Below are 23,985 nucleotides of genomic sequence, written 5' to 3' on the forward strand. Positions count from 1 at the left end.
TATTTGATGCTCAGTTACCTTCTTCCCAGAAGTATCTACTCTGCCTGGGCCAGTATTTGTAGAGCTGTTTGTGCACCTTGCCTTGCAGATGGGAAGGGGCTCGGAGCCCTCACACAAGCCAGAAGTCCTGGTTGCCTTGGATGGAGTGTGTGCACAATGCAAACGAGCACCAGTACTCCAGTGGGTCCCCATTCTGCTGCTGTGCTTGTGGCATCCCTAGGCATGCACCACCTTCCACACAGGAAAAGGTGACCCACAACTGGGTCGGAGATGCTGGAAGTACACTGGAATAAATCACTGAGCCTCTGAACATGAATGAGCCAGTCAGCTGTAGTTCATTACCACCTTAGTCATTACTTTGCAAATATTTGGACTTCTGCCAGAATTCATCAACATATTTCTGGATTCCAGGAGTGTCAGGAATTCATACCAGCTGTTCATTAGTCATTGCTCACCACTCAACTTACTCATGCTAGGGAATGTCGGTGTTTGCTTAGAGAATTAGAAACCATACTGGTTCATCCACAAGGCACCCCAGTCACAAAGGTTCATTAGTGGAGCATGTTAGTCAACTTTTTATAGGACACCCATAGGCGGAAAATTATTTGCCCAGACAGTCAGCTAATGTTTAAAAAAAATACCCCAAATGCTTCAGACTCATATCCCAAAACTTCATACTCCCTGCTGCGTGACTGCCCTGAGTGGCTCTGACCAGGGGATCTATAGGGGGCTGGTGCTAGGCTTCTGCCTGTCACTTAATTGCTGCTCAAAGCTTTTTTGAGTGTCTGCTTGTCAGTTCAGGGGTACTTCAGGCCTAAAGTCCACATTGCACAAGGCCCTGGAGCAGAGCCCAGAATCAGCTCCTGCCTCATTGCACTGCTGCATCCAGCTCCGTCTCATGAGGTGGCCTGACAGCCTGACTCAGATTAACTTGTGCCTCCTGAAGATGAAGCTCATACACTGAGGTGACTCTGAGTGGGATCCAGCTGCTTCTCCATGATGACAGGCTTCCCAGGGAAGTAGTCACAGCACAAGTCTGACAGAAATTCAGGAAGCTTTTGGACAATACTCTCAGGCACTTGGGGATGTGACTCTTGGGGACGGTACAGCTCAGGTCCAGGGGTTGGAGTTGATGGTCCTTGTGGGTCCCTTCCAACTGAGCATATTCTGTGATTCCCACTGTATGAGAGCAGCCTCAAAGCTTACCATCACCCAGTGATGGGACCAGTGCTCTTTGAAAGGAGAAGGGAGAAGAGGTGAAGCAACATGACCAAAATGGTCCTCAATTCACCGCAGAAAAATATCTAAGTCCCCAGTGTAGGACTCAATGTGCAAACTTTGCACAGACATATTTCTCAAGGACTTGCACACTCCTGCAAGGCTTCTTTTGGAACAGAAGAGGTTGAAGCAGCTGCTCCTTTCATGATTTGGTCTGAAACAAATAAATGGCTATCTCTCAGTGACTCTGCTCTGTGCAGCTTAGCCAAAGCTGCTGCCTGTCTTGAGTGACTGAAGGGTGGAAATGTCAGCTGGGACACAGTTTCTCCTGTCAGCTGATCCTAGAGAGGTTCCCTCATCAAAGACAGCCCTTTGCTGGCTTTGGTTTAGTGCCAGCATCTTCTTTTGTCTGTTTGCTCCCTCAGCATTACGGATGGAAGTGCACAGCCCTGGTTTACCAATGAGCACTGCCCAGGGGAAGAAACCTTTGAAAATGGGCATGTGGCCCAATTCAGTTTCCCTACCTTTGCTCTGGGCACCCTGGTGCCAGTGGAAGGGCATCTTCTGCCCTGGGCCTCCTAAGGATATGCAAGAGGAGTGACATCCAGGAGATCTCTTTATGTTAGGAGCATCTGCTCCAGCAGGCAGCATACCTGGTTATGGTATTTGGGGCTGGATGAATGTAGGTGTTGCTCATTTACAAGAGATGGGTTTGGCTCTAAACCAAATGTTCCCAGCATATAGAAGTCTTTCTCATAAGCTCGCTCATGTCCCATCTTTGCTAAAAGATCTCGAGTGGAAAATTACTGAGGAGAAGCTAAATGGTAACTGCAGAGTCCAGTGTACCGAATATTTGTGTAGATGAAAGGAAATTGCTTCTATTACAGGGAGATAAAGAAGGTACAAACACAGAATTTAACTAAATGGTTGATTTTCTCCAGTTAGTCCACAGGAAAGCTCTAATTTCCCTAGAAAGGACAAAAGAAAGAAAAAAGCACAGCCCAAGGGAAGGGAGGAAAAAAAGACATTAAAAAGCATAAGACAGTATTTCCCATTATGAAAGGGGCTTTTTGGAGACATAATGCTCAGACCAACATTATTACAAGATTTCTAGTGATTTATGACACATCTTATAGCTGACAGAAAATACTTGACATAATTCAGTTAATATTACAAAAGGTCTTTGGAACAAGTTAGCACAAGCTTTAAACCTTCAACTTTGGATAAATTAAAATTCTTACACAAAGAGCCCATAAAGACAGCACGTGTCCCAGCAACACCGTGAATGTTACAGTTGTTATGTGGACGTATGCAAAACAGTTGCTGGTTTTAGGAATTGTCCTTTAGCCTACTGTTTCAGAATAATCTTGAAAATTAACTGGGAAAAAGAAACCCAAAATTTGTATGCATTCTAACTTTCAAAAAAATAAGCAATCATGGCTGCTCACTGAACACTAAAATCTGCTGTCAGACAGTTCAGTGTCAGTCCCACTGGACATTGCTTTTCTCAGCTCAAAATACAGAGCTTCTGTGCGTAGGAGGCCACAAACAAACCCACACAATTACTCACCAAAAAAAGCATTGTCCCAAGGTAGAAAATATAGATCACTGACCCCTCGCAACAGCAATCTGAGTCACTGCTGGCTTCTCTCCAAGCTCTGTTTTGAACCTGTGCTTTTGGGTCCATCTCTGTCTTCCTTGGCAGGCTGGGATAGTTCAATTACTTTCATTATGTCTATATTCCTGTTAAATAGATCTATTAAAAATAGTGAGTTGCACATCTCCTTGTTTTTCAAAGAATAGTGAAGTTTGCTCAGATGAGGAACATACTGTATGTTAAATAAAGCAGGAGACCCAAATGAGTACTGCTTTCTGTGGAACATTTTAGAGCAGAATTCTTAGTGGTAAGACTCTTAAAAAGTAGTTTCATACTAGTATGAAAATTATTTCATTTAAACCCTGGTAGAAAAGACCCAAGCCATTTACAGTTTTGCTTTTTTCTTTTCTCTGGCATTTCTACACTAGAAAGAAGAAATAAAGACTACAGGGTAAAGGAGAAACTCCAGTTTAAACTCCAGCAAACATGAATGCAATATTGCTTTATACATAGGAGGATGGGTAGAGAAAGAAAAATTACCCCTTTAATTAATTTTAAACTATATCAAATCCCAGAACTTGTTCTGTTTCCGTGGAAAGGGAATTCATGTCTTGAAGTGTGCTTAGAAATCAGAAATTATTTTCTTAGTTAAGTAAGAGACATTTCAAACACATCAACAGGTCTTCACGGAACAAAAAATCCTTTTTAAACTAACCTCACTAGATACTCGTGCTTACATGGCAGACCTCTGCTAGATACATGTATTGAGCTGGTGGCTTTATGCTATTTTTCATTCCCCCTTTTATCTCCTACTTCTGTCCTTTGTTCTTCAGTGACTTTCTGAATGGCAGCTTGATTTTCTTGGCTGCCTGTCAAGAACGTCAGTTGACATTGGATCAATGAATCTCATCTTCTTTGATTCCAAATCAATTTTAAACCCATTAAAAGTCTAGTCATTTGTCCTGTAGTGTTCCCACTCCTGCCTGGCCTCCAGAAGCTTAGATGTCTTATTTAGGCAAGGGCAGTAGGGTGCCAAAATACTTTCCAGTTTGTGGTCTGAGCTTTGTCCTGGCTGTCCCCTCTATTGCAGGGCACAGTGCTGCAAGTGCTGTGGTTACACAAGGCTGCTACAGCCTGTGGCCTGACCCTAGCATAAAAAAGGGACCTGGGGGCACCCCATGTCCCTGCCAGCATTTTTAGAAACCCTCTCCCCAAAGCAGCATTATTTGGTGGTGCATTGGGGGTGGATGGGATGCAGACCATAGACTTCAGATTTTAGTCTGTAACCACCTGCAGACATTTCTGAGCCAGGGATCTATAGAGGGGATTAGGATGTCACTGGTATACAGAAGCAATAGAAGTTCATTCCCACCACCCAGATCTGCAGTGGTCTGTTTGGGACATAAGGAAAATGGTGCTACCTCCTTGAATCCCCTCGCACTTGGAAAATCCTCTCCTTGCCAATGATGAAGTGAAGCCCTGGTCTTCCACCTGGCTGTCAGTCTGGTTCCTTGCTGAACTTCTGGGAGCTTACATTTATGGCCCTGCCCAAGTCTCACAGCCGCTCCAGTTGTTAGAAATGTCTAAATTTATCCTGTATGATATGTAAGTGGCTTTGTATCAGCTCATATCTCTCCAGATGTTTGAGTGTCTCATCTGTCAGGAATGCATTTAAAAACTTTGTCCAATGCCAAAATCACAAAGCTATAAAAATATTTCCATTCTTAATAACTCCTGAATCATTCTGAAATTTCCTCTTAAGCAGTGCTTATCCCTCTTTATCCTTTTCCAGTGATTTCTTCTTTCAAAACAAGGAGAACATTATCTCAGTCATAATTCAATCATTCAGTGTCCCATCTCTGAGAATGGCCAAGATCTGGTGAAGAGCCAAGTAAACTCAGAATGGAAAACTATAAAATTAAATTATTTGACCATGAATAGAGATATTCCCCAGAGTTTAGTGTCTGCTATGTGTCTTAAAAATGTTTTTGATTCTGTCTATTGCTACAGACTCTTCAGTCATATGCAGCTACGTATGTGTTTATTTGTTTCTCTTAAAAATCTTAGTTGTGCAGGGCAGCACATTCTGTTTTATGGTCTGTAAAGATATAGAAATTGGACATGGGAAAAGAAGTTTCTCATATGTCTCACTCTTACACTGCTGTGATATCCTTGTATTATCCATTACTTTGTTTTTCATGGAGTTGGAAATCCCCTAAACTTCTTCAATTTCTTCTTTCATTCTATATTTAATATAATTTTTCCTGGCATTCAGTTATGATTTTCTTTTGTGTGCACAGCTGCACACTGTACTGCCTCGAACAACCATAACATGACTCATTTACTATCTGTATTCCTCTCCAGTCCTTGTTCAGCCAGATCAGGCTTCATTGTCTGTGCTTCTAGCAGAGGTCTGTCCTCCCTCCTTTTTTCCTCCTGTTCTTGTATGAATCCCATCAGCACGTCAGCATCTTTCCAACAGTGGGGTTCCCAAGTTGGTGAACAGACCTCTAGGTCCTTTCTAAGGAGTTTTTTCTGTTACAGAAGAGGTCTTGGGCAAAGAGAACATTAATTCATTGCCTAAGTAATTGGAGGGCAGTGAGCCTAATCCCCCTTGCATCATAAAACTCAAGCTAAAGGACTAGGGTTGACCACGGTTTAGCAGTGCCTAAATAAGTCTGAATGCAATTTCCACTGGGACTGGGGCCACAAGCAGACAGAAGGTTTGCAAATCAAAGTGTCATCTTCCTTTTAGGCATCCTGCTGCCTTCTTGTCCATATTTTCCTGAGTGAGATGTCTGTGCACACTGTAAGGAGATGGAGAAAACTGGGTGCCCAGGAGTGGGACTACAGAGGTCTGAGGGCACTGGAGATCCAGGTAACTCATCATGCTAGATCGATCTCTATGTCAAAACAGTATCTACCATATCTTTGGACTGTAATGTCCCTCTCGTGCATAAGGCTTATAGGACCCTAATGGCCTGACCTGAAGGACAGGTCACTCGTGTGATCCTGTATGTGCCTCTGGGTGCTGGAGTGCTGCTGATGCTCACCTGGAGCAGAGCTCCTGTTCAGTAGTCACTGAAGAAAATCTCATTCTCATGGATGAGAACCACTCTGCAAATCCAACCAGTAAGCACTAAGCAGAGATTATCAGGGAATTTGTTTATAAACTGCTCTACTACTCCTACAAAGCCAAAACTACTTCCATGTTCATCTGTCAGAGATTTCATGGTCATGATAGTGGAAACATGCCACTGCATTGCTTTACTTGGTTGTTTTCAGATGCTAAGCACAACAGTCACTTTGTCACTGCAGTCACTGTGCTTGTCCTGTGAAGGATGGGTTTCAAGGCTCTCAGTGGAGACTTTCTAAGAAGTCTAGACTCATTTTATAAGGACAGGAAACACAAAGAGTGATTGTCTCATATTTTTTCATTCTGCAGATGACTTGGCTTTTGGACTCATGCTTTATAGCACAAAAGGATACTATAAGGACCCAGAAGAGTGGAATCTGTCATGCTTGAACATTTCCTTTATTGTCTAGTATTCTTTGGGGATAATTTCTTACACACAATCTTATACTAATTTTGTAAAAATAATATCAGCAGAAGGGAATGAGAGAAATGGGTGGGTATGAATAACAGATCAGGGAAGGGAAGAAATATACCAGGTGTAGGCTACAGGCATAGAATTGGGTTTTGTTAACAGAAGGGAATTAAAGGTCATGATGGCAAGAAGTAAAGGATGGACCTAGGCTGCAACATGGAAAACAGCAAGTTTGAGACACAAGAAGAATTTAGAGTAAGGAAGAAAACAACAAGAGAAGATCAGGAAAGAACCAATAGAAATGAAATCTTAGTTAATTTTATTTTCCAGCCCAAATAGACCATTTTTTCTCCTTAAAGTACGTGTTTCAGCTGATAAGTTCATGACAAGGAGAATTAAAATCCCTGTCAAAGCTTTCATTGACTGAGAGGTGCAGTTGGGAATAGCAGAAAATATTTCTGGGTTGAGGACGTAGGTTTAGCTTTAACAAGAAACAATGATCTGGAAATGCTAAGATAAACCTTTTTATAATGTTCACAGCATTTTTTAGGACTCATTTGTCTTAGCAGCAAAAGTTTAAATACAAGCAGCAATGGTATCAACACTGACTGCTGCTGTCGTCATCCCAGTTGAAATACCTGTGCATCCAGGATGCATCAGTTCAAGCCTTTCCACTACCTGCAGATGTTTAGACCCCTGTATCCTGCCACACTGTTTTGGGATGTGCTGCTTTTCATTGTTTCTGCTGACTCTGTACCTCTTTGCACATACATTCACTTTGTACTTGCATATGTATCACTGTGAAAGTGGGCCATTCCTCCTAATGTGGTGCCCAAAGCAGCAGGTGACAAAGCCACCCTCTCGTGCAAAATCTCTGTGCAGCAGCAGGCTGTGGAACTGGCTAAAGAAACCTAAATGAGCAAGAAAAAACACTGAGAATAATTCAGCCTGCAAGAGCTCTTTGTTTAGTATGTTTTCCCAAGAGGGAGGTTTAATTCTGCCCAGGACTCAAACCCATACTTTGCTGTTCATTGGTGAGGCCTTCTTTCACTCCTTTAGCTCCTGCAGAAGCTTGGCATTGCAGAATGATGAACATGACAAATAGGAAAATTTTCAGGCACCATAGTCAATAACATCTAAGGATACAAAGAAAAATCAGTGATGTCCAGAGTTTAATTTCAGGAATAAGAATGGTATGGTTAGTATTGGTTTATTTAGACATCATCCAAAAAGAGAACAATCACATTTCTGATCAGATGATGAACTGAAAAAAATAGCTACTAATTCAGTCCTCAACAGTGGTTTTGTTTCTCTTTAAAACTATGCTTGCATGGCCTAGAAGTGCTACAGAAGCACCCCAGCTCTCAATGGTTTTGGGGGCCCACCACTGAGACAGCCTGGAAATGCAGGATGATTGACATATAGTGTGTGCTAGTGAACTTCAGCAGTCTCAGTCTCTAATGAACAAGCCAGATCTTCCCAATGTAAGCATCAAAAGCAATCAAACCTTAAGGAGCAGCTGTGCCAGCTGACCCCAAGCAGAGATCCCATCCAAGGCTTAACAACAAACTTGGGCAGGGAACCAGGTCAAGAGCAACAGCAAAAAGAGAGCAAATCCCTTCATTCTTTGCACATCCTAGTCTAAGCATAGAAACTCCTCCAAAAATACTGTAAAAGAGTCCCAATTCCCCACTGAATTAGCATACCCTTATGAGCAAGATGGTCAGGGCTGTTGATAGAATGGTTTTATTCATAAAAACTAAGCATCTGGCTGGTATCTGTGTGGTTTTTTTTGTGTGTGTGTGCTTTTTCCTCCCCTTCCAAGCACAGTCACAGCACTGACTCATGGCACTTGAAGGAGTTGCCTGTTGCCCAGCAAAAGTGATTTTAAGCCACCATATATCAAACTTACCCTTAAGGAGTTTAAAGCAATCACCTGAAGAAGTCTGGGCCATTGAAATGTCTTCATAGGAGTCCACAGGCCTTACAAAAAGACATAGATGAACTAATGCATCTGGCTGTATGTAGGTACAGCAGCCCCTTCTGCTGCCTCGTAGTTTCTGTGCCCAAAGCCCTTGCAGAAGAAATTCTGGTATTTAAGGCCTCACAACTCTATATCTGCTGTATTTTCTCTTCTTCCTGTGAATTTACTAGATCAGCTGGTGAGAAGAGGCTGTGCAGACCAAAGCTGCCTCAATTTTTTTTTCTTCTCTGAGAGCTCCTCCTAAATCTCCTGGGTACAGGTACACAGCTAGCATGTCCTGGGGTAACAATCTGTCAATTTACTACCATGTACTGCAAAATATCTCCAGAACCCCATGTTCCTGCTGCATGTTGTGGGATCAGAGGCGTACACACCAGGGCCTGGAAATCTGAGCTGCTTTGAGGAGGATGGAGAATCCCCAGAGGACTCTCTCCAAGATGATCAGGCTGTTCTGGCCATGCTGGTATTTCATGTCTTCGCTGCTGCCTGCAGCGTGGCTTAGAGGTACCAAAGCTGGCTGCAAGCAAGAGCTTAATACAGGCTAATTTAGCTTAATTGCTCTATTTTCAACCAGAGCAAAAGTCATGAGGCCCCTGGCATCTTTAACATATGCAGGAATAAGGCAGCTGGGAATAATGTTACTTAGGCTGGTTCCCTGGCCATCTTCCTGCTCTGTGCATGTTCTACATCCAGGCACACTGAACAAACAGGGCTGATGTATTTAACTTCCTATTAAAAATTATGTTTAAAAGCTCCCTAGTGAGCCAAGCTTGAAAGCAGCCAAAGGGTGACTAGAGAGTTACGTGGATTCATAGTTCTGCTACATTATGGAGCTGCAACAGTACAGACACAGCGCATTCCACATTTATGGAGCTCCTTCTGTTCAGAGAGAAGTGCTCTTCTATTTCCACTTCCACTGAAGATAATTCATTTTACTACCTGATATACTCCAGATAATCTGCTGGGTGTATGTTAGGCAAACAGAAGTAATTCTCTTTTGAAGGTGTATCTTCCACCAGCCAGCACTCACTGGTGCTCATGCCCAGTAACCTGCATCATGAAGTCTGACTGCAATGAAAGTATCTCAACTAGCATGAGCTCTTTCTAGCCTCAGATCTTTCCATTGCACGCCATGAAGCATGGCCAGTATTTTCCTCTGAGCCAGGACTGTGGCTCCTTCGGGTTATTCCTGATGTCCTAGATGCAGATGCTTTGTTTTCCAAAGAAAGGAGGGAGAGTAGACCTTCTGCAACACACCTCTTTGTCAAGAGAGCTTTCCCATCAGTACAGGACAGACATCATTTCTGTCTTATTTTCCTGTAGTCTCTGCTACACAGAGGGGAAGGAGGAGGATAACCAGTCATGTCCCTGCCCTCCCCAGCTGTGCTGTCACAGCTCAGGACTGTGGCTGCTTCCACCTTTGCCGCTGGTTCATCGGTACAAACTCCCCATCTTCTGCATGGAGCTCTGCCTGCCTTTGGAGGCTGCACTGCATGTCCTGCAGCAAGCAGGGTGGGAGCCCTTGCACTGCTGCCCAGAGGGACTCAGGCTTAGGAGGGGACCAAAGCTCACAGTACCTCTTAGACCCTGGGAGGAACTTTCTATCCCAACAGCTCGTTCAATCAAGTGAAATCATTTAATCAGTGTTTTTTCACATGTTGTCTGAGTCTTTTTTTTTCCAATGGAGTCCAATGGGATCATGAGACAGTAATGTACTTTCTCTAAATGTTACATTTATTGCTCTGTTTGATAAATGGTCATTATTTACATTGATCTGGAATGCCTAAAGGGGGTGATTTACAGCTGCCTAACCCTCCCTAAGTTTGCCATGAAACCACTGCCAAATGCTTGTTTGAGCATTTCTAAACTGAGTTTGTCAGATTTTCATTGCTCATCCTGTTGATCAGGCAGACAGAAGCTTGTTTTTCCTGTCTTGCTTTCTACTAATACCACCTTTCCTCCGCATGAGTAGTGATTGTAACTGAAGGCTATTAAACCTCATTTAATTCAAATGTAGTGCAGTTCTTGAACAGTCCCACTGAGGAAGCAGGTTGAGCAGCAAGTCACTGTCCTGGAGGAAACCCTGATGACTCAGTGCCTTCCCCTGGCTTGCTTAATTAGATTTTAAGCCAGTTTTCTAAATTCATTCTATGTTTGCATCTTAAAGTCCCTGCAGCTGTCTCTGCTAAATTCCCTTTCTGTAAGGTGCAGTGCAGTAGGCTTGTTCATGCACTTCAGTACCAAATTCCCATTAATCAGGCTACCAGGAAAGAGCTGGATGCTTTGAGAGTCCTCAGGATGCCTGGACTGCTCAGCACCACAGAGTTGAGCACCACAGATCTGAGGATCATGGAAGGATGATGCTCATAGTTTGAACAAAAACTAAAGAGCAGATGCCAAAGAGGGTGGCATGGCCTCACCAACATGTATATCCCCTACACCCAAGGTCCCACAAAAGGGTCATGCTGACAGATGTCCCAGCTGAGAGGTGGGAGCAAACACAGCCGTGCTGCTCTCCTTTCCCACTGGAAAAGGCAGAGGGAAGCACAGCATGATGGGTTCTGTGTCCACACCTGCTGGCCCTCCCTCAGTCACCCTGAACCCCAGCTTTGGGGGTTTGGCTCACCTTACATCAGGGGTGAGGCAGAGCAAAGCCAAGGGTCAGTCCTACATCAGGAGTTGAGAAACAGGTTGTGGTATTCCATTCTGGAGGTGAAAGATGAGCCAACTCTTACCATTGATGGTTTTCCAGCACAAGGCAAATGTCCAGACCAACTCGTGGCTTGGAGGTAGCGGAGAGGTGGCGGCAGATTTTCCTCAGCTGATCATTTTCCCTCTGTATCCCCAGCCCACTCCTCCAGCCCTACATCCCACTGCTGTGGCTACTGCTGGTTGCTGGGCTTTCCTCTGGCACCCTGCTCATGGCTTTGGGATTGAGTGCCAGGGCTTAGACAAAGCCAGCGTGAGGCCCTGGGAGGGCTGTGCCCAGTCTTGTCCCAGTGCCAGCCCCATCACTGCTGGCCATGGGCAGCTGTCTCACCATCCCAGCCACCTCTGTCTGCCTCTGCTGCTCTCCCTGGCTGCCAGGAGTGTTTCTTCTGACTATATGCTGAAGTTGGCAGAGGTGGGATTCAGGAGGCAGCCAGCAGGTTAATCCTCCTAGTAATTTGTTGCCTGAAGGACAGAGCAGAGAACTGACATAGAAAGTGTTGATGCTGTGGGTTTCTATGGTATTTAGATTTCATCCTGGTCTTGGTATTTGCATATCAATTACCCAGGAAAGAAGGGGAGGAGGAAGGGCAGAGGTTATGTGGGAGCTAAGAAAACGCTGACAGCAATAGTCCAGCAAGCACAGGTCTGATTGCAAAAAAATTATGCTGACTGCCTACCAACACTTTCTTTCTTTAGCAAGTCCTCCACATCTCTTTCTGTCTTTTACTTTGCTTCTTTTCCTTCTGAATCCCCTGTAAATGGAGCATGGGCAGATTAGCTGGTTCCCCTTCATTCCTGCTTGTTCAAAATGGACAGTAAAAAGAGAGGGAGAGAGAAAGGGGGAAAAAAAACCCAAACTCAAAATGCCTGGAGCCATGGCTTGTGGATAAAAAACAGCTGCACATGAAAAACAATTGATGTGGTGTTTGAGCTATTATGGCTTGGAGAATGAAACACCAACTCACCCTTCCAGAAAGATGGCAAAACTTTAAAAAGTATTATTGAAAATAGGGTTTGAGGTGGGGTTTTTATAGCAATGGATGTAGAGAATTTAATGCGCTTGAATCCAGCCTTGTTCACTGCCAGGCAATCCCCTGCAGCAGTGGACTTGGGACTGACCTTTCTTCCTAAAACAAATCCCTGTCAGAAGGCATTTTGGTGCTGCTAGTCAGAGAAGTGTAGCAGCTATTGGATCTCCTGGATACCTGAAACAGCCTTAACCCTCTCATCCCTTCCGCGAATCCCAAGAGAGGACTGAAAGTGGAAGCAATACCTGCTTTTATGACCAGGTGATGAACATTTACTGGAGCAGTGGTGCTGGTGAGACCAGTTACTGGCGCGGGGAGACCCATTCCCAAACTAAAAGACCAATGCCATACACAGAGTGACAGGGATTCAAATCTTTACCAGACTACATAGTAAACAAGTTTTTCTGTGATTAATGAAGGGGTTTAGCATTATCTGCCAGGTGCAGAAGACTACTCAAGAGACTGCCATGGTCTCAGTTTTGTCCTTACATAAAATGTGGAGTAACTTCAAGATTTCTTCTTCCTCCCTTTTTCAGGTTCCTGGCTGACCCTTTGCATTTTTCCCTTCTGGTGGGCAGAAATAGGGTGCTTTCCATCCACATTATAGACTTCTGAAGAATAGCACTATCACTCCATAATCCTTCTGTGACTTGACTTCCAATCACATTGAATTCCATGAAAGTGCTCCTGTTCTTATATGCACACGGGTCCAGCATGCAAAATACTTGGCTCCAAAAAGTTAAGTAAGTCAGTCACTGGATAAAGGGCAAAGTAAGGGCACTTTGGCTTCCTCATTTTCTCCAGTTGTCTGTAGGGTGTTGTCATGTATCATAATTCAGCTTTAACAGGAATTTGTGTATCACAGAGCAATTGAACAGATTTCCCAGAGAGGCTTTGGAGATGCCCTTATTGGAGATATTCAAGAACTATCTGGACTTAATCTTGTGCAATTTGCTCCAGGATGACCCTGTATGAGGGAGGGTGGACCAGATGACCCACTGTGGTACCTTCCAATCTTACCCGGTCTGTGATTGTGTGACACTGTGAATATGGAGCATTAATCAGTAATGGTTGTTCTGGGTTTTCCTTTGTTTTATTTTCATACGGAGAACTTAGGAATCAAGTTGTTTCAAAATCTCATGACTCAGTGAAAGGTCTTTGTTGCTCATTGGATGATGGTTGGAAGATTTTCAGTGATTTGCAAAAAAAAACGGAGAAGTACAAGAGTTAATAAGGTATTTTAATAGAAAGGATTAAAGATGTGGATCCAAAACAGAGAGGAGGGAGGGAGGTGACTTCAGACCCCATCCAAAATCCACTTATCATCTGTCAACTTCCATTGACGTCAGTGGGCTTTGAATCAAAACCTCATTTTTGATTGAAACAAATTTCTATTCCTTTCTACAAAGCTCTTCTAAACATGTTTAAACTGTGCATGGTACATCAACCTCCATTCATGGCTAGAGGAGCAGATCATGTCCTGAAAATTGCAGCAGCCACAAGATCTGTGTCAGACAAATTTTCTCTGGAATCAAAAGGACTGCTAATCCAGTAGATCCTTCATAGAAAGAGTAACATCACAATTTCCCACACAGTAAAGGACCAGAGTGAGACTATCTCACAGAGTGTAATACCTCCAGTCCTGCCCAGAGACACTTAAAAGGTCCCTCAACGAAAAATAACCAACCAAAAATAAGCATCTCTAGAGCTAAAGCACATAGATAACCGTTCAGCTGGAATTGCTGCCCTGCAGTCATACTGCCTGGCAGAGACTGCTCTGATCCAGCCTCTCATCTTCCTGCCAAACTGTGATGCTCTGTTTGGATAGCACCCCCACTCCTTGCACAGCACTAACCAGGCCATGCCCAGCTCCAGTTCATGGAGGAGCAGTGAATGAACTGGCTCAAGATAGCACACGTCACACCACTTAAAATAGTCAGGCATGTCTGAAGGACTGTGTTGACCCCAAGGGCCTCCTGTTAAACTGTAACAGGAGTTCTGCATACTTACACAGATACCAACAGAGAAAATGCTGGTCTTTGAACAAGCCTCTAGTTAAAAATAAGTTTGATCTTCTGAATTTTTGAGATTTTTTTAATGAAAAAAAGTCTAAACCAGGTGGTTCTAACTGGGTGAGGTATTTCTCCCGACCCTACCTCCCTCCCCCCACCTATGGTCTGCTTCTAAATTTACCTTCATACGCTGACTTGAAAATGCTACTCCCAGCTCATCCTTATCCTTGGCAGGGTACTTGGTGAGGAGATTCACTGAGGATCATCTGTTCTCACAAGATTCAGGGGCCAGGATTTCACACAGACAGAAAAGGCCAAAAGGCTTCTGCTTCCAGTCCCCAGGGATAGCATCATGCCTTTGGGGACCTCTACCAAAGCAGCAGGCTCCTTCCTTCAGGTTACCTCCTCAGCATCTCTGAGAAGGCAGAGGCCATGCCCCCAGGCCTGTCATCCTTGATTATTTCCCTCACACTTACTGTGACACACCTGTTGAGGGAACATCATTACTCTTTCTTAGGTATAATTGAGAAATGCATACACCAGAGAGGTGATCTTCACATTCTGAGCCTTTCCATCCACCTGTCTACCTACAGCCACGCTGCAGTAATCATGGAATCACAGAATGGGTTGGAAGGGGCCAAATATCACCTAGCATCTACCTTCTGCCATGGGGAGGGACACCTTCCACAAGCCCAGGTTGTTCAAAGCCCCGTCTAACCTGGCCGTGAATACTCCCAGTGATGGGGCATCCACAACATCTCTGAGCCACTCTGTTCCAATGCCTTGCCACCCTCACAGTGAAAGGTGATGATGAACCATCAAATGACAGCTGTAAACAACTCTTGCTCTTCTTTAACTAGTAGTACAGTATGAACCCAAAACCTTATGGTCCTGAAGAAATTTGGTGAGAGGTGAACATTTGCCTCCTCACAAATATGTGATTTTTCTTCCTCTGGCAACTCAAGAAGCAACACTGACAGACAAAGAAAATACAACTCTGCTGAAACTGTTCCCTTCTAACCTTCAGGCTTGCAAAAGCATCTCTAAAATGCCTTTTGGATGTCATCTCTGAGGTTATCTGAAAATTGTCCTTTATTCTCTCCAGTTTTCTATTCCATTAATCTGTTTCAGCATTATCTGACCCCCCGCTTCTGACAATGTTGTTTGTCTCCCTCTTCTATCCCAACAATTACACATCCACTGTGTAACCTCTCTCCTTTTTTCCATTCACTGGGCACTGCTCTTCCCTCTTCCAATTTAAGCCTGAGCCTCGTTGCACTCTCTCTCTCCAGCTAGTGATAGCACTGTTCATCTCCTTCAAAATTTTTGTTCTGCAGTTTTTCAGCCCAGATCATCTCCTTCCCTCCTGCCTCAGGAATTTCTCCAGAGCCATTCTCTGCTCCTGCCAGTTTCGTCTTCTGCCCTATCAAGAAAATGACTCCTGTTGCTTATGACCTCAACCTGCTCCATGCTCCTGATGCCAAATGGGTTGACACAGTAGTGTGAGCTCTTGTTCAGGTCCACCCAGACTTATCACCCTACAGCAGACTTATCTCCTGGCACCATTGACGCAGAAGGAACTATGAGTTACGAGTTGCAGTGGAGATAAATTCCCCACCTGTGGCTTGCACTTTTCATTTCCCAGCCCTGCAGAATGTGACTGCAGCAACCTGTCTGTAACAACGCAATCCCCTGTGTGATTCCTTGACAGTGCATCACTGTTTTGAAAGATGCAAGGCAGAAAGCCTCTGGAACATCCTTTTCCTCTTTGGTCACTAATATAAGGAGGCTCTGACGTGTGGGAGCAGCCCACACCATGATAGGCAGGTTGCAGGAGAAGTCCCTGAGTAGCTCACAAGTAGCCACGGGGTCTCAACAAGGGCCTGAGGACTAGAAGTCCCTGTTTAGATGCTCTCACCTGGAGGGCAAAGAAAACGACAGTGGCAAAGCAAGCAAAATGCTTCCCTGTGGCATGTAACTCAGCACTGAAAAATTAGAAGGATGGCAAAGATCAACCTTCCTGTACCTTTTAAGGAAAAGACATAGAGATAACACTGTCCCGTCAGATGATTGTGCACTGAATAGCTTTCAGTGAGCATTTGAGCATTTTTGGTGATAATATAATCCTAGCAGCTCAAAATGTGCGGCACTTTTGAAATGCATTAGAGGAAGCAGTTCGGTAGTCATGCTGCTTTTGAAAACAGGATTGTTCTTAAGTTGTCAAAGTTCAAAGTGCAGAGAATGCGGCTCAAAGTGCAACATTTTGCAGCTCTTGCAATGTGTTTGCCTCCCAGATTAGATTCAGGTAAGTAAAAAAAATGACTGCTTGGAACTGCTCCACCCTTGCTGTCCTAATGATCCTTTGCCGAGACTTAAAAAAGTAATGATCTGGGGTAGAACAGTGGATGTCACTGTGGCTTTTCCTATTTTTAGAGCCCAAAACTGCTCTTGGGGTATGGTGACCATCAGACCATACGCGAGCTAAGCCATAGATTGCCAATTCCCAGGAAAGAAGCAAAACCCTCTTAGGTTTACGTGGCTCCATTGCTCAGTTAACAGAAGAGCCGATAAAACAAGTAACGTATTCGAAGGTGAGCGACCCGGGGTTACTTGTGGTAAATTGAGTCCCTCGTTTGAAACCGAGCCGGGCCGGAGGAACGCTACCTTTTGCAGCTTCACTTCCAGCCTCCGTGCCCCGACAGCGCGTCCGGGCTCGGAAGCCGAGCTCTGGGGGTTTGGACAGGGGTAGCCCCCTGTCCCGGAGGATCGCGAATCTCTCTTGTCTCCAGGCACCATCCCGTCCGCCTTAGGCCGCCGCGGCGGAGCCGCTGGGGGCTGCGGGGACGGGGCGGGCGGTGTGTATGTGTGCGCGGAGGGGTGCCCTCCGCTGCAGTACCGCGCCCGGCCGCGCACCGGCAACAGCCCCCCGCGGCGCGGCGGCCCCGCGGACGGGCGGGCGGGAGGGCAGGGCGGCTGCGGCGGGCGGGGCGGGGCGCGGGCGCTGCGCGGCGGGCGGCGGGCGGCGCGGGGCGGCGCGGTGCGCGGCGGGCGGCGGTGCCGCGCGGGGCGCTGATGCCGCGCGGGGCCGGTCGCGCCGCGGGGCGGCGGGGCGCGCAGGGCGGGCGGCCACGGGGCGCTCGGCCATGGGGCGCGGGATGCGGCTGGCGCTGCTGCTGCTGCTGCTGCTGGGCGCCGCCGCCGCCGCTGCAGGTGGGTCGCGACCGGCCGCGCTCGGCGTTCTCCGTCCTCGGCGGGCGAGCGAGGGGGATGCGCGCCTCGGGCGCTCCTGCGGGTACGCGCGTGTGCCGGAGCGTCCGCGCCGTGCGCGCGCCCGCACGGGGAACCGCACGCGGGCCTCGGTCTCTGTCCGCACGCGTCCGCGCACACGCGCGCGCGTACGCGTATGTGTGCGCGCCGGCTGGGCGCGCGCGTGTCCCCGCATGCGGTGCGGGTCGGTACGCGGGGTGCGCGCACGGCTGTGGGAAAGCAAGGGCCGGGATGCGCGTCCGCCCCGCGCCCCGCGTCGTAGACAAAGAGGGCTCCGGCCGCACCGCACCGCGCCGCGCGGAGCCGCCCCTGCCCGCGGAGCCTCCGGCGGAGCGGCGAGGCCGGGTGGGCACGGGCCGGGGCTTCGGGGGATGCCGCGGGAGCGGGGCCCGGCTGCGGAGCGCTGCGGATGGCAGCGGCGGGGCGATGCGGGCTCCGCAGGCGCTTTGGGCGGCGGTGCCCCGAGTCGTCGGGGTGCGGAGGAGGGCGGGCAGGGTTTTCAAAGCCCCTTCCCGCAGCGTAAACACTTCGCGCTCAGAGCTGCCCGCAGCGGGGTCCCGCAGCTGATACACTCGGGCATAAACAATTTGCGTAACGCTTCCTCGGTCGGGTGCAAGCCGAGTGCCAAATCGCTATTTTAAAAAGAAGAAAAGAAACTCTGATGGGAAACAAACATTTAATCAGGCACAAGATATAAACGAAACATCACAAGGCATGTGTTGCTAAAATGCTTAAGCAGGAAGCATATGATTTTCCATGGATGTTTTCCCAGGTGAGTCATGGTATTTGCTGCATGCTCTTACTCATTACTGAAGATCCCAGTCCGGTGGCATGCATAGTAGATAGAAGGGGAAGATTTAGTTGGGCAGATGCATTAAGTGCAATAAGGAAAAGCGCTTTTTCCAGTGCTGTTGCAGAGAGTTGCGAATTTGTGACTGCCACTATAGAAATCTCTATGCTCTCAGTTTGTCCTTTTACTGAATTCCTGTGCCAGCCAGTGTTACACTAGAAAGCTGTCACTTTTCATAACATGAAGTGCTCTGCATCGGTCATGCAACTCTTTTCCAATTCAAGTGAAAACAAACACCCTTTCAAAGGGGGTTTCCTCTCCCCCCTTTCTGCCCCTGGGACCCACGTCTATGTGCCAGCAGCATTTCTCAAATCCTGCTGAAGCCAAGGTCCCTTGCCCCAGATCTGATCCCGGGTGAGGAAGGGACCCTCAATGCCTGGCCCGAAGACAACTGCAGTCAGTGACCGTGCGTGACCGGGGCTGGAGCATACCCGAGCTGGGAGCAGTTAAATACTCTCAGCTCCCGGGGTCTGACCTGGGATTTTGTAGCCAACCTTTCCCAGCTGGGCTCAGGCAGAGAGCCTTGTCCCTGCCCTGAGGCCATCTACGACAGCCTTACCACCAACTGCAGTCACGGGGAAACCTCCCATTGACCAGGTCCCCCTCCAATGCATTCCTGGAGGCAGCAGTCTGGTGTGCAAAAACCAAAGGGACTTGATGAACACAAACAGTAATCTCACCCTGTCTGATGGTGCTGGGTGCTGACTGTGCCCTGCTCTTCCTACCACTTCCCAAATCTGCTTTGCAATCCCACAGCTGAGGGAACCGCAGTAAATGTTCATCTATTTGTGTAGCGGCCAACTGCACTGTGTTAACACGTAGCCAAAGAATCCAGGAAAGCAGCCAAAGACATAAATTAGGCCAACTACTGGCTAGCCTAACTGATAATATGACAATAGCACTTAACTTACCTACCCCTCAGGAGAGCTACATAGGTTAGTTAATGTTTATACAATGCTTTGAAAAGGATGTTCGGGAGTTGTAAGTGATATTGCATTGACCTTACAGTTCTATTTGTTTACTTTTCCAGAGCAAACGTATTCTGCAGTTACTATAGGTCATGTCCAACACAGCTTTACCAGCACACTGTAGGAAGCTAACTTGACTGAGCATTTATTGTTCACAAAAAATTTCCCAGGACTGCTTACGCAGTGAAATCCAGAGGCTGGATTCAGAACTACCTTGTACTGGGTGCATAGCAAGCAGTGGTTCTGAGGAAACACTATAGAAAACTCATATAGAGCTTTGGTGGTAAAATTGTGGTGGGTTTTCTTGTTGTTGTTGTTGTTTGGTTGGGTTTTTTTGTTTTTGTTTTTTTTTAATCCAGAGTGCTTCTTGAGGAGTGTAAGAAGTGCGGGATGCTGTCAGGCTTGGAAGGCTTTGCACTGTTAGTGCATCATATAGCTTAATTGAAATTATGACACTGTAGGCAAAAGCTGAATAAGCCCCAGATAAAGGATTTATTGGATGCTAAACTGAAATGACCTTCAGACATAACAAAAATGCTAAGAAGACATTAATTGGTGTGCAAAGATGACTGCGTATGACTGGCATGTTGATAAAGAAGACATTATGCACCTCAGATGCTTTGACCTGCACACATCCAAGTCAACGGAGATTTTTTTATGTTGAACAATTCACCAAATACCACTTTGACCTACTCTTACATTTATTAATAAAACGTTGGAGAGTCCCTAATTAAGCATTCCTCTACCAAGAGTTACATTGATTACATGGTTTCACAGTAAAGACCACAGTGATTTTATTTTTCTTTGACTCTTTTAACTGTGGATTTTAAAATGGGCAGGACTTCCAGAAAATCTTGAACAAAAACCACAGAACCTCAGCTGTGCAGCAGCTTGCCAGCATAATTTCAACCAAAGCTTTTTTTTCCCTTCCCTTTGCACACACCAGCAACAGCCTTTCCAAACTGAAGCGGTGCTACAATTGAACACTTGATGTCAGCCGTAGTTTCTGATAGTGGGAAGATTTGGTATGGGATGGAGTGGTGGAAAAGTGGGTGAAGGTGGGAGGTCGTTGCTGGCAGGTGATATTGCTGTGGGCTCTCACACCCCTGACACCTGATGTGCTGCACGGTGAGCTGGGTTGCAGCAGTGCTGTCCCCCATGGAGGTCTCCTGGCCTCAAGCTGCCTTGGTGGCAGCTTGCCCTTCTGCTTTTCTCCACTTCCCCAGGGCCACCTGGATCCCCTTGGAGGCTTCGGGGCATGGGTGGCATGTCCCTGAAGCCTCAGTGCTGCTCTGGTCCCCCGGGCCGGGAGGGCAGGATGTGCTCATCTCTCTCCCTGTCCACTGCCTGCTCTGTATCTCTTGTTAGGCAGAGAGTTTCCCGAGTGCAAGGGAACCCCGACAGGCTTGGGGGTGTTTTGTTTGTTTGTTTGTTTGTTGTGGGTTTTTTTGTTTGTTTGTTTTTTGGGTTTTTTTTGGCGGTGTTGTTTTGTTGTCTCTTTTTGTTTTTGTTTTTGTTGTTGTTGTTTTTGCTTTTATAGACGCACCGAGCCCCACAGAGGGGAGAGCCGAGCAGCAGCGCGCTGTCCCACAGCCCCTGCAGAGCTCGCTGGGGACCAGCGGCGCACGCTTTGGGCGGGGGCAGCATCCCCGCGTGCCGCGGGGCGACGTGTCCTCTCTGCCGGGGCGAGCGAGGTGTTCCCACCTCAGCACAGCCTCCTCCAGCCCCCCCTCTTCTCTGCCCCGCAGGTCCGGGCGGCGTGGCGGCAGCGAGCAGTCCCTGCGAGAAGGCCTGCAACCCTCGGATGGGCAACCTGGCTCACGGGCGGGCGCTGCGCACCGACACGTCCTGCGGCCGGCACGCCGCCGAGCCCTTCTGCAGCTACAGCGAGGACGCGCAGCGGCGCTGCCGGCGCCCCCGGTGCGGCCGCTGCAGCGGGGAGCACCCGGGGCTGGCGCACCCCCCCGCCGCCATGGCCGACTCCCCGTTCCGCCTGCCCCGCACCTGGTGGCAGGCGGCCCAGGATGCCTCCCGAGAGACCATCCGCCTGGACCTGGAAGCCGCCTTCTACTTCACTCACTTGATCGTGGTCTTCAAGTCGCCCAGGCCGGCCGCCATGGTGCTGGAGCGCTCCCAGGACTTCGGCGAGACGTGGAAGCCTTACAAATACTTCGCTGCTAACTGTTCGGCCACCTTCGGGTTGGAGGATGACGTGAGGCAGAGAGGAGCCATTTGCACTTCCAGGTATTCGAGCCCCTTCCCCTGCACTGGAGGAGAGGTAAGTCTGCCTGGGTTTGGATGAGAAAGCCCCTGCTCCAGCCCCCTTTCTCTCTGCAGTCTCTGCGCCCGTGTTCACGCTTCGTATTTCACCGCACCAGCATCTCTTGTCACCGCACGCATTTCACGAGGCGAATTAACGTAATTCACTCTTAGGTGATGTAGGCACCGCCCTGCCTCTTGCTCTGCTGCGTTCGTAGTCCTTCTCTTCCAAAAAAAAATCCTTTCCTTTCGACCGGTGAAACTCGCTGCACAACCGCAGCCTGGGCACGTGCTGATAATTCCTCAGGAATGCCGGAGGGAACGTCGCTCTAGACAGCTTTCTCCAGATCTCGCAGTCGTGTGGTTTTAAGGTGATGCAAATCAGTCTGACCAAAATGCAACGATGCTAAAATTAAGACTGACTTTTAATAATGACTGCCTTCACTGAGAAGTAGGTGTGTAACCAAAGTAGCTACTCACCGCACACTGAAGTATGGTTCCCACAAACCAGGTTAGCCAGGTAATTTTAAAACTTATAACTTGCCTTCTTTTTTTTCCTGTGCACAGTTATGTGAAAAGAACTTGCAGGGAAAAAAAAGGAAAAAAAAATTAAATCCATCGTACGTGCCAAGAAGAAAAAATATACATGAAAGTGGGACGATTTTCAATATCAGAAGCAGCAGATAACAAGTGATGCATTTGGAGGCGCTACCAGTAATATTCTTCCCAATGTGCAACTCTGTCCCCCAGTGCCGGGGAGCTTCCCCTGGGAGCCGCGGCCGTGGGGCCGCCCTCCTGTGTCCCCCCACTCGTGGGGATGCATCCCCGGTGACCGGCTCTGGACTTTAAAGGCTGCTCCCTCTAGTGGCCTAATTTAATGAACTTGCCTGAAAGCTTAATCAAACTAAAAATTTCCCTCTGGTCTAACACAGAGAAAGGATAAAGTCTGGTTAGTGAATCAGGAGATCACTTATATCATTGTAGTGTCCCCTGAGAACAGGTTTTGAGGTGACAGCCCGATCCTTGGAGACTAGCATTCATGTCGAGAAAAATCATGTATTCAGACCCCTTTGCAATCATTTGTGGTCACCTCTAGCCATGCTCTGGCTAGGAAGCCACACTCTACAGAAATACTGAGAGGTGTTTTTGCACAAAAGTGCTTCTGTTAGCTGTCTCAGGAGGCAGCCAATGTCTTGCTCTAGGAGAAGCTGTTCCATGCTCTCATCAGCTGAGAAACAAGGATTTCCAGACTGTCATACAGACCCAGGGTGACTATTCCATTTTAAACCAAATAGCTGGCGAGAAAAAATGCCATGTTTGTTTCTTTTCCTGCCACCCTGTGCTTGTGCCTCCAAAAAAGCTGCCTAAACTTCCTTTCAGAGTGCAATATATAAAAGGGCTTATGAGAAATGTGGAAAAATACTTTTCAGTATGGCCTTTTCTGGCAGGACAAGGGGCAACAGTTTTATATTGAAATTGATTTAGGTTAGACATAAGACATTTTTTGATTATGAGGGTCATGAGGCACTGGAACATGTTGCCTAGAGAAGCTGTGTATGGCTCGTCCCTAGAAGTGTTCAAGGCCAGGTTGGATGGGGCTTTGAGCAACCTGATGTACTGAAATATGTCCCTACCCATGGCAGGGATATTGGACTCGATTATCTTTGAAGGTCTTTTCCCAGCCAAATAATTATGTGGTCCTGGATCAGGGCTAACTACAAAGTAAGACCTACAAGAAGAAGGATGTACGTACCCCACCGGGAATTTCTCAGGCTCCAGTACTTGTGCCAGCCTTTGTGTCCCACCACATGAATCATAAAGTTATGCCAGCCTGTAATGGAGTACAGGGAGAATCCACAGCCCTTAGGCCAGCCAGTGGGACTTCTCTTGGGTGTATGACTTGCATGCTGCTTTTTTAGCTTATCAGGGATTTTTACTCAGGGATGAAAAACCCAGGGCATCCTGCAAGGCAGTATTTGCCTCACTCGTATTGGGTCCCATGCTGGTGCAATTTTCATTGTGGTCACTGCACACCAGAATGGTGCTATCCCTGCGCAGGGGATTTGGGCTATGCCTGGAGAGAACGCCTACAAATCCCGACCTCGAGCAAGCTCCTCTATGGGCTGGTGCAATGCGGGGACCGTAGAATCCAGGTCTTGTGTGTAGAAACCAATACCTATCTCAGGAAAAGAAGTAATTTGGTGGTGTTTGATGCATCTGCAGTAGCATGCTGCAAAGAGAGGCTATGTACCAAGCTTGCTCCTGTGGGACCTCTTCTTCTGGCATCACTTTAGTCTGTGTTATTGCAGAGAAGCTGTAAAAGTCAAGAGCATTTAATTGTTCCAAGTTTTAAACAAATATTGCATCCAAGGGGCTGGAGCTTAGAAGATTCTACTCACGTGGTACACTTCAGTTTCCTCCACTTAAACACTATTTTTTACCTGCAAAGTAATAGCAGCAGCTCTCCAGATGGCTAAGCCTGCGTGCTTAGCAAATACCACATTTAATTTATTAGTGTGCTGCATTCCAGCAATTACTAGTA

The 23,985-nt window shown here is 47.1% G+C and overlaps 1 protein-coding gene across 1 annotated transcript in view; it reads left to right on the forward strand.

The window, feature by feature from the left end:
* The first annotated feature begins 18,018 nt into the window (after positions 1-18,018).
* The window catches only part of NTN4 (netrin 4), a 47,023-nt gene continuing 41,056 nt past the window's right edge, over positions 18,019-23,985 (forward strand). Inside the window, exons 1-2 of the mRNA XM_062492367.1 lie at positions 18,019-18,138; positions 20,933-21,462. Coding sequence (XP_062348351.1) covers positions 18,123-18,138; positions 20,933-21,462 — 546 coding nt within the window. The 5' untranslated portion in view covers positions 18,019-18,122. The remainder of the gene's footprint in view (positions 18,139-20,932; positions 21,463-23,985) is intronic.

Source organism: Cinclus cinclus, chromosome 4 (assembly GCF_963662255.1).
Source record: "Cinclus cinclus chromosome 4, bCinCin1.1, whole genome shotgun sequence".
NCBI classification, from domain to species: domain Eukaryota; kingdom Metazoa; phylum Chordata; class Aves; order Passeriformes; family Cinclidae; genus Cinclus; species Cinclus cinclus.